Below are 11,248 nucleotides of genomic sequence, written 5' to 3'. Positions count from 1 at the left end.
CTGTGGAAAGCGTGGTCCTGCTGCTCAGAGTGGTGTCTGATTTTAATTTTAAACTGACCACCTCTACTGCATCATCAACAGGAATGCACGTAAAGAGTGATGTGACATCAAAAGAGACCATTGTTTCATCAGTCTCCATGATGACATCCCTCACCTTGTCCACAAAGTCCATGGTGTTCTGTATGTGGTGTTCTGAGCTGCCAACTAAAGGGATGAGTACAGACACCAGATATTTGGAAACATTGTAAGTGACAGAGTTAATCATACTAACGATTGGTCTTAAAGGTACACCTTGATTGTGGATTTTAGGTAAACCATACAGACTAGGTGTGGCCTCCCCTGGGTACACTCTGTGGTACAGAATACGGTCAATAGCCTTGTCCTGCTCCAAATATTTTCAGGCAATCTATTAACTTCTTCTTGTAGCCGCTTCCTGGATCTCTTTTCAGTGGCTCATAAGTGGTTAAGTCAGTAAGGAGTGTCATAACTTTCTCATGATAGTCTTTCTGGTTCAAAATCACTGTGCACCTTCCTTTGTCTGCTGGGAGAATGATGATGTTCTGGTCCTTGCTAAGAGTGGTGAGTGCATCCCTCTCCTCTCTACTGATGTTGGAAGGTGGTGGTTTGGCATTGCTGAGGCAGGATGAAACTTTGATTCTGAGTTGTTCTGCCTCACTCTCTTCAATTTTGTTGTTGCGGATGGCTGACTCAGTAGCTGTGATCATCTCCACCAGAGGAATTCTACTTGGTGCAACCGCAAAGTTCAGTCCCCTGGCAAGAATCTCTGTCTCCGGCTGGGTGAGCTGTCTGTCAGATAAATTCTTCACCCACTTGTCAAATCCACCAGCAGTCACATGTCGAAGTGTCCTTTGGCAAGACACTGAACCCCTCGATGCCTCCAATGTGTGTCCCATCGGTGTATGAATGTGATAAAGCTCTGATTAATCTCTTTAGACTGATTTGTTCAATTAGCTTTGTAATGGTAAATGGTAAATGGACTGTACTTATATAATGCCTTTCTATCTAATCAAGATACTCAAAGCGCTTTACACTACAATCTGTGTCCTCATTTACCCATTCACATAGCACTCTACTAGATCTCTACAAAGCTAATTGAACAAACCATTCTAAAGAGACTAATCAGTGCTTTATCACATTCATACACTGATGGGACACACATCGGAGGCGATGAGGGGTTCAGTGACTTGCCCATGGACACTTCAGCATGTGACTGCTGGTGGATTCGAACCCCCAACTCTTGCATTGGCGGACGACTGCTCTAACCACTCAGCCACAGCCACCCCCTTTGTAGAGATCTAGTAGAGTGCTGTATGAATGGGTAAATGAGGGCACAGATTGTGTTATAAAGTGCTTTGAGTATCTTGATCAAATAGAAAGGTGCTATATAAGTACAGTCCTTTACAGTCCATAACAGAAAATAATTGAGAATCACTGCATCAATGTATAAAACGTTAGTGTTGTAGATGCAAGATACAAGACAATGTAGCTGAATGAGTTCTTGTGACAGTTTTAAGATTTTTTAACGAATCAAGTAAAAATAAAAACCTCTTACACTTCCTCAGACCTGGTGTCAACCATCGGACTCCAGCAGGCTCCACCCTGAAAGGAGGAGGGGTCAGACCATCAGTTTTTTTCAGCAAACATGGACATTAAATGGCTCTCATCCACACATTGTTTCACAGTGAGAAAATGACAGTCCAACATTTGAATAGAGCATCTCCACAGTCCAGTCCTGTGGCTGTCATGTTCCAGCACAGTTTACACTTACTGTAATACTTTACTACTTGTAATTATTTTTCCCCGTAAATTGTGCAAGGCTAAAGGTTACTCTTTGTCAAATCACTAAACTAGGTTAAATGTATCTTGTAATTTATCTGTATATGTACAGTGGTGCTTGAAAGATTGTGAATCCTTTAGAATTTTCTATATTTCTGCATATATATGACCTAAAATATCATCAGATTTTCATACAAGTCCTAAAGGTAGACAAAGAAAATGCAGTGAAACAAATGAGACAACAAAATTATACTTATTCATTTATTTATGGAGGAACATGATCCAATATTAAATATCTGTGCGTGGTAAAAGTATGTGAACCTCTAAGACTAGCAGTTAATTTGAGAGATGCACCGATCCGATACCAATATAGGTATCAGTACCAGTATCGAAGAAAAAAAACTTCTGGATCGGGTATCAGTGACAATGTGACCGATCCATGACTGGGCAGATCTATTCACTCTAATTTTATGCTTTGTGCTCTGAGTGATATCACGAACTAGTGAACTCAACGCACAGATTGTTTTCAAAATGGAGCGAGCGAAAAGATCAGCCATCTGGAACTATTTCACACTACCTCAGCCAACACATTCGACAGCTACGTGCAATACGTGCACAATCACAGTTCCAGTGGGAGTCAATTCAATTCAGTTTATTTATAAAGCACCAAATCACAACAAAGTTGTCTCAGGGACTTTACAGGAACATTCACATAAAAGCCAATTAGTAAAGTTCTCTATCTAAGGAATCTAGTAGACAAGTTAAATCTTGGCTTTGTTGCAGTCTCCCATTCTGTTTTTGTAAATCGTAGGAACCACAAGTAAACCTGCAGAAAGACTGGATTTTCACCTGGAGTCTGTGATGCTGCGGCTGCGGTGAGCGCAGCCATCTTGGCCATTTGTTTAACTGGGTTCTCTTGATCTACCTTTAGGACTTGTGTGAAAAATCTGATGATGTTTTAGTTCATATTTATGCAGAAATATATAAAATTCTAAAGGCTTCACAAACTTTCAAGCACCATTGCAATCTAAACAAGAATCAAAATAACCTAAAAGCATGCTTAAAAGATGTCGTTTTCTACTTTTTTATTGCAAAAATACAGTATAAGTGCTAGGGCTGGGCCATATAATTTCATTCACGATAATACCGGTAAAAAATCTTGACTGGGAAACTAAATTATATCATGATAAGCTAATTTCATGGCATAAATACATCATCCCATCATGCAGCAGATTACCCTAACGTGGGTCATGCAGCGATATTCAAGTTGTAAAAGGGAAGGCATGAACGGAGACATCTGAGCTGCACACTGTTTTAGAGCTGGGGGCAGGGGAACACAGACACATCTGAGCTGAGCGCTGCTTGTACCGACAGTTTTAACATCTGGGGGGTGGTCAGCTTGAGGGTTCAGTGTGAGGGAAGACGTTGCCTTTAGCATTTTAGAGAATACGCTGCTAACTTGAAGCTACGTCAGTGCCGATGGGGGGTGGTGGGGGTGTGTGCGCAGTTCGGTTCGCTAGACTGTGCGCTCGGTTCTATTGACACGGCGGGGCACCCCGCATGTATAATGGTAGGGAAAACACTAACTATAAATCGCCCACTGATTTATGGTCAAGTTGGACTGCAGAGCCTTACCTGAGTCTCACTGTGCACTAACAGCGACTGGGAACTGTGCAGCTCAAACCTTGAGACCAGCTACTTTCTTGAGGATCAAGAAATTGTGTTTGTCTCTGTGTCCCCCTTTGATGGACTTGTGACCCGTCCAGGGTGAACCCCACCCCCCTCGCACAGTGATTGCTGGACATGGGCACCGGCGACCCCCGTGACCCAAAATGGAAGAAGCGGGTAATAGAAAATGGATGGATGAATGGATGGATGGATGGAAGTTGGCTAATGGCTATGTTCCGCCAATGATCAGCAGTCCTTTCAGGCAGCATTTCATTTGTTTTCAGCATTTGTCACAAGTTTTGGAAGTTATACCTCATTTAAAGGCAAGATATTTTTTCTTGTATGCCCAACAGATTTTGAGCTTTCATTTTATTTAGTTTTTTTGGGGAACAACACCTGCACTTTAGTTTCTGTGGTGAATTTTGTTGATCTATATTTTGTGCAGACTTTTCAATCTAAATAACAGAAGGATCTTTTTTTATACTTTGAGACTGAATACTTTACTAAATAAAGTTTTTTTTCTTCTTGCTTTTGCCTGCTCCCTTCTTTAGGGGTTGCCACAGCGAACTAAGTCGCACGAAGACTTGACAGTTATTTTTTACGCTGGATGCCGTTCCTGACGCAACCACAGACCACCGAGCTAACACAGCCTCTGTGTGGAGCTGAGAGCTGCTATCTAGGACACCTAGAGGAGCAGATGGTGGGGGTTAAGGGCCTTGCTCAAGGGCCCAGAGTGGGACAAATGAGGGTGGGGGCAGGTGTGGGTGCTTCATCTACCCCACCCACATTTTTTATGTTGTCGGTACCGGGGCTTTAACCGGCGATCTTCCGATCACAGGCCCACCTTCTCTAACTTCTGCATCACCACTCCTCCTGACTTTACTAAATAAAGTAATTGCTGTAAAATTAACCCATTTTTCTTAGTTTTTATATAATACTGCAAAGCAACATGTTAAGTTAATGTTGACAACTGAATAACTATGATTTTTGTTTTTTTGTTATATCACAAAATTTATCGTCAGAGTGCTCTGAAATATCACAATATTGTACTGTATTTGAGCCATATCGCCCACCCCTAATAAGTGCTATATGTTGTCATCATTGTATGTTCCCATACAATGACAAAATTGGTTCTCTGCATTTAACCCATTGCACCTGGGATACACCCAGGTAGAGCAGTGGGCAGCTACTGAGTGCCCAGGGACCAATTAGGGATTAGGTGACTTGATCAGAGACACCACAACATGTGGGGATGGCTGTGAGTCGAACCGCAACTTTCTGGTCCCAGGTCGGCTGCCGTACCTCTACTCCATCTTGGCCCCCTAACAGTGTCGGTTAGACAGGCAGAGAAACTGTTTACAGCTCACTCTCCTTTGGTAGATGTTATGTCTGCAGCAGATCTCTCCATACCTGAGTGTGTCCAGTCTCCATTGTGGATCCTTACGTCCATCTGACAGCAGCTTCACTCCTGAGTCTCCTGGATGATTGTAGCTCAGGTCCAGCTCTCTCAGATGGGAAGGGTTGGAGCTTAGAGCTGAGGCCAGAGAAGCACAGCCTTCCTCTGTGATCAGACATCCTGACAGCCTGGAGACAGACACACACACACACACACAGAAGTTGAATCTCGCTGAAGTAAAATCTCTCTTTTTCAGTATAGTATTGTTGGACATTTTTTATCTAGACTGGTCCTATAGTTTTGATCTGCTCAGAGATGGGATTATAATGAAATTATGAGCCGGTTCTGACTGGGTTAAACTGGGCCAGCAACTCTACAAAGAGTCTCCCTGGGATTTCAATATCAGTCAAGGAATAGAGTTTAATCTGCTTGCCACATCACGTAGAAAGGCTTTTGAAGCACCGTCTCATATTTCCTAACACATCATAACCACATAAGATCCATTGAGATCACACTTAGCCACGCCCCCTCATACACTGACAGGTTGAGCTCCCCTTCTGCGAAGGAGGAGTCCAGGACCCTATAAATGAGTAATGACACAGGACATCAGGGCTCTTCTGGGTTTGTGAACGCGTCACAGACCGGAGAGACCAGTGCTGTAAACTGTAACCTCTTCCTGCCTTGATTTTAATACAATTGGTAAAACGTATTTGATGTTTCCTTGATTTATTGAGAATGAGAGTTGCCACTTCTGAGGGAGATTCGAGCCGGGGAAAAAGACGTGAGCTGTAGGGGGTTTCCGGGTCCGGTGGCCCGCAGCCAGCTCCCATCTTTAACAGTATTCTGAAAAATAATCTGAAGCCATCTCTGTTTGCAAAAGATTTAAAGTCACTACTGGATGTTGTCAGGTTTTTTCGTGGCAGAACAGGACAGAAGAACCCAGTTGCGCAGGCAGGACTCAGGAGGCAAATGTATAAAATAAAAATACTTTTAATAATAATAATAATAAATCAAAAAGGCTGACATGGCAGCAAAACTTACATGGGCTCAAGAAACACGATCACTCAGGCAGAACAAGACAGGCATTACCCAACGACGAACCGACAATGACAGAACTGACAGACAGACTTTATATACACACAACCAGGACATGACACAGGTGACGATAATCAGAACAATCAATTCAGACACAAGGGAGAACAGACAGGGGGAAGGCCCACTAGATGGTGCCATCCTTACAGATGTAGATGAACAGATGCTCGGATATATTCATCATTTAACACGGATTCCTCATTTTTCTGGACTGAATAAAACGTGCATTGAATTTAAGGAAATGCAAACGTGAGACGTCATTTATATTTGACCCATCAAAATGAATGCGGTCATTTATTTACAGAATCAAAATTTAACATCAAACATTTACATTAATTTGGCAAATTATGAAAATAACAACATAAGCAATCAATCAGGAAAAATCATACGGCCATGATTTTTCCGTTGCTTCACCACAGACATTTATGAAACTGTACAATTATGATCTTTTACCCACACAGATGTGGATGAGCATTTTACACAGACATTTCTAAATATCTGGAAGAATATCTACTTGATAAAAAGTTTAAAGATGGGAAAGAAGTTTAGAGGGAGTAAAGATGGTATGGGAGGGGAAGTGTTCACCAGAATTGACACTCTCCATCAGAACCCAGCTCTCCCCGGTACGCTTGGTAGGAAACTTGACTCATTACCTTTCTGAGGTTAATCAGCAGATATGGAGCTCCGTTAACGCTACCTGTCCAGCGTCTCCTTAGGATGCTGTGAATCGTCAGAAGTAGTGGCGAGTGAAAATGTTATAATCCCATGGAACTCGGAAGAGCTCTGTTGTCATGTCAGGATCATCCCGTCTCTCACAGAACTGTCCAGCGCTAGGACATATCAGCACTGTCCGCGCCGCAGAACTTCTCCAACCAGCAGAACTCAACAGAACTTCTCCAGAGCTTCAACAGAACTGCTAACTGCACCCAACAGAACTCAGTTGAACCCAACAGAACTCCACAGAACTGAGTAGACCAGGAAGTACCGACATTTTTAAGAGCTCTTTCCCGGTTCACTTTTGGGAGTATTCCCATTGGTCAGAAACAACCAGACGGGGTGTGTTTTGTGACGTAAGAGGTTAGAAGACAGCAAGAATTGTTATGAAACAGATCAGAAATGTTCTCACAGACAGAGAGAGTTTTGTTTTGGCGAGTTTAGAAACAGGTGCCAAAACCTCTATATTTACGTCTGAGAGGATTCTAAAAACATGACAGTTCGTTCCAACAACTTGTTTTGCGTTTGACTCCAACCTTGGACCAACTTACACTTGCTCATTCAAAGGCAGAAATCAGAAAATGCATAAAAATCTGTAACAGACCTCAACATGAATTCTAACTTTGCATGAGAAAAAATCATTACACAGTTAATAAAATTGATTAGTTCACTGCAACATCTAAAATGGTTTGAACTAAGACACTTTGATTATCAACATTTGTAACATAGTAATGATAATAAAAAGAGAGTGTTCTTTTCACTTGAATCTTCAAGAAAGAAAGTCTCAGGATGGGTGAACCTGTATTTCTGGATTCAAATCAATGAAATGACAGTTTCTGTCCCACAAGGCTCTTAAGGTCAAGGATTTTGACCTTAGGCTTAGTCGTGACACCAGATTAAGTTCACTACACAGATGTTCCTATTCTTCAGGCCCACAGGCACATGGACTCAGAAACAATTCTGAAAATCATAGTCTGTCAACACTGTCAGGAGTTTGTAAGACACTGTGCCATCCAGAGAAACTTTTTGACACTCTACCATGCAAAGAAGAAGTCAACATCTTCCAGAAAGTCCACTGGGTGATGAAAAGGCCTGCTTCTAACTTTCCATATGTTTGCTGTTTCATTGCAAATAAAACATGGATTTCTGAGATCAGAAACAGAATGAACATTGTCATCTTTTACAGAATTAGCCCAAGCAGCGAAGCACTGCGAAGGCGTATTTTAATCACTCTGTTCAGGTCCGAGCTGCAATTTTTTCCGCCAAATGAACTGGCGTTTTGGGGGCCTTAACATATCACAAAAGTCACCAAATTTGGCGGACACATCAGGACTGGTGAAAAATTATGTATTTTAAGGGCGTGGCAAAAATCGCAACAGAAACGCCTCAAGAACGCCACCTAAAAATTTTAGAAATACCCAACAGGAAGTTGGCCATTTTGGGTCAAAGGGTCATTTTGGGGCGTTTCTAATTGCGAATTTTAACGATTTTCTCCTAGGAGTTTTGAAGGATTGCCTTCAAACATGGTTGATATGCCCTTAAGACCTTGGAGAGTAAAAGTTATCTAAAGCTTGCGTTTTTGTATATGTTAAAGGGGCGTGGCCAAGCCTCAAAGTTTCGCTTGACGCCATTCATTCATTCATTCAACCTTTATTTAAACAGATAAATCACATTGAGCCTCGAAGACTCATTTACTAGTGAGACCTGTTTGGACAGACAAAAACAGTGGTTAACTGGACACATGTAGGAGTTGGAGGCGAAAAAAAATTCCTATCAGACTTTTTTTTTCTTGCCTGAGAAAAAAACCCTCTAATATAAAAAAAAACACCTTGCACAAACAAGCACATATTTACGTAGACATTCTGCATTCGGAGACGAGAGCGGTCAACAACGCTTATAGATGCTCTCGAGGTCACTGTAATCAGTCAATGTCCTCCAGTGAGATCCATAAACATTCTCAAGGTATTCGAGGAATGGCCAAGGACAACATCCATGAGAATCCAAAAGTCCTGAAATGATGACACAAAGTTTATTCAGCTGGTTCATCTGGTTATCAGTTGGAAGTTCCTCAGGGAGGGGATGGTGAGCGTCAGATCACATTTTCTCCAGGCAAATTCAGATAAAATGGCCTTCAAGAACAGCCAAGGGAACCAAAATTTAGATAAACACACAGTTGTCTTGAGGACAGGCAGAACGTAATGACATCTACCTTGAGTCTGTGTTGGTCCACTCGGTTCCGAAATGTCCAAAATAACATGGCCACACCGATGGAATGTGACTGAGTAAAATCCCCAAGATCTGATCCATTCTGCCCAAAGCATTTGAGTCCGGGTACACGAGACACGAACCAAGCCATCAAAAAGGCAAGCAGTGTGATCGGGTCCAAATTTGCTGCCGACAACTTCCTTGATTGTAGATAAAACCAGCCAGCCGAATCCAAAATAGCAGGAATCAGTTATCAAAAATCCAATTAAATATGGGTCCTTAAAAACCACAGATGGCAGCAGAGATAGACGCATCATCAAGTCTTCCAAGTCGATGAGATATCCAGCTGCGTGTGTGCCAACAGGGCAAATCGGCTCGCCTAAAGCCTGTCTTCTCTTAGAAGACATACATTTCCAAACACTATAACTTTCACATTGAAAGACCAAAATGCACAAAACTTGGTATGACTCATCCCTGTTGGATGCCTGATGATCCACTATGGTCATATTTTGACTTCAACAAAGCCCCACCCCCTCAGAATAGGAAGTCTTTTTTTTACCTTGGAATGCTCCCTCTTTGACACCATTGACCAAATCAGGATGATCCTGTGTTAGAAGACAGATAATATGGTCTGACTTAATTTAGAGTGCAAACTATTTTTGCTTGAGGATGTGGGCGTGGTGGCGTGGAGAATTAAGAAGTGACGTCGTTGCAATACGTTTGGCTCTAAATTGCACAGATTTCAGCTGAGGTGCACCAAAATCACTATTGCCCCTTTTCCATTAGTACCGGTACGGGCCGACTCGACCCTATTTGGCCCGGTTCTGAGGCTTTTCCATTAGTACCGGTACTTAGCACCTGTTACTATTTTCAGTACCCTTGGCTCTGTGGTTCTAACCGGTACGAAGAGGTACAAAAACGTGACATCAGTACACTGTCGGTCACTGATTGGTCGGGGGCGGAGTCGGGGGCGGAGTCACTGGATCCTTCAGAAACTTTCAAAACAATAATCCGCCATTTGCAATTTCTCGGACTGGAGCAGCCTGGACTTATTTTAAAGATTTTAAAAACAATACTGACAACATCTTGGTCTAATGCTGATGTGCAGGCATTTTTTGTGCTTGGTGGCCGACAACATAATTTAGAGCAAGCTGGATGGAGCTCTGCTGGTCTACCCCGATCCTCCCTCCGGAGCCTCGGAGCGCCAGGCCGGGCAGGGCGTCATCTCCCCGGCTCCAAGTTCAGCTGGTCACCGCGGAAGATCCTTCGATGTGCCGACTCGGAGGCTCGGGTTCCAGATACCAGCCTTGTGCGCTCAGAGCTCCGCAGGTCACTGCGAAGCTGGAGATGGGGACTCGCAGATGGACGTGGCCAGACCCCGGCCGCGCGTAATCATGAAGGCTGAATCCACCCGGCAGTCAGGCGGACTGGACAGTCTGGGACGGACTGTGGAAGCGATTTTTAAATAAAATAATATTTTGTTTTTATACAAAAAATGTTTTAAAAAATTGCTGAAGCGATTTAAAAATGATTTTTTTTTTTTACACGTAAAATGTTTTTTAAAATCGCTTCCACCGTTCGTCGCAGACCCGTCTCTGCCCGCCTGTCTGCGCGGGTCGGACCTTCATGATTACGCGCGGCTGGAGTCTTGGAAAGGCCTCTGTGAGTGACCAGCTGAACTGGAGCTGGAAAGATGAGCCTCCCAGCTTCCTCCTCTCCGGAGGAGAGGATCGTGTGACTGCGGGCAGAGTCGTGCGAGATCAGCAGAGCGTTGAAGATTTAAAAAAAAAAAAAAAGACGGTGCCAGCTTCATCATGAAATCCTGTTTTCACTTTAATGACTGTTAACTCAGCTGAAAATCATAAAAAGACACAAAACTATTGGATCTCAGAAATATTTCCCTCAAACATGTTTAAAGAAAAGAGACGACCTTCAGTTCAACTTTATTTTAACCCACAAATGTACAAATCACAAAACAAGAACTTTAAAGCAAAGCTAAAAATAAAATGTATATATGTGAACAAGAAAGAAAACCACACATTTAAAATGAACATTAAAAGTAGACACAATGAGTGCAAATACATCAAATGATGATGAAAACCTATAAAAATTTAAATGTAATGTTTTTGTACAATCTGGTTCATCAGAGTTTTAATTTATATACATATATATATTTATATCTATAAATAAATATAGATAAATATATATGTAAATATATAAATACATATATATGTAATTTATATACATATATATTTATATCTATAAATAAATATAGATAAATATATATGTATATATATAAATACATATATATGTATATAAATATATATGAATATATATAAATACATATATATGTATATAAATATATATGAATATATA

At 41.8% G+C, this 11,248-nt stretch overlaps 1 protein-coding gene across 1 annotated transcript in view; it reads right to left on the bottom strand.

Moving 5' to 3' along the window:
• LOC119429174 (NLR family CARD domain-containing protein 3-like) overlaps positions 1-11,248 on the bottom strand; it is a 48,240-nt gene that overhangs the window by 11,119 nt on the left and 25,873 nt on the right. The window contains exons 6-8 of the mRNA XM_037696854.1: positions 7,272-7,294; positions 4,876-5,049; positions 1,574-1,620 (exon numbers count right to left, since the gene is read on the bottom strand). Coding sequence (XP_037552782.1) covers positions 1,574-1,620; positions 4,876-5,049; positions 7,272-7,294 — 244 coding nt within the window. The remainder of the gene's footprint in view (positions 1-1,573; positions 1,621-4,875; positions 5,050-7,271; positions 7,295-11,248) is intronic.

This window comes from Nematolebias whitei, chromosome 24 (genome assembly GCF_014905685.2).
Source record: "Nematolebias whitei isolate Nwh7 chromosome 24, NemWhi1, whole genome shotgun sequence".
NCBI lineage: Eukaryota > Metazoa > Chordata > Actinopteri > Cyprinodontiformes > Rivulidae > Nematolebias > Nematolebias whitei.
Note: the sequence above shows the minus strand (reverse complement) of the source record. Positions and strands in the feature narration are given on the sequence as shown.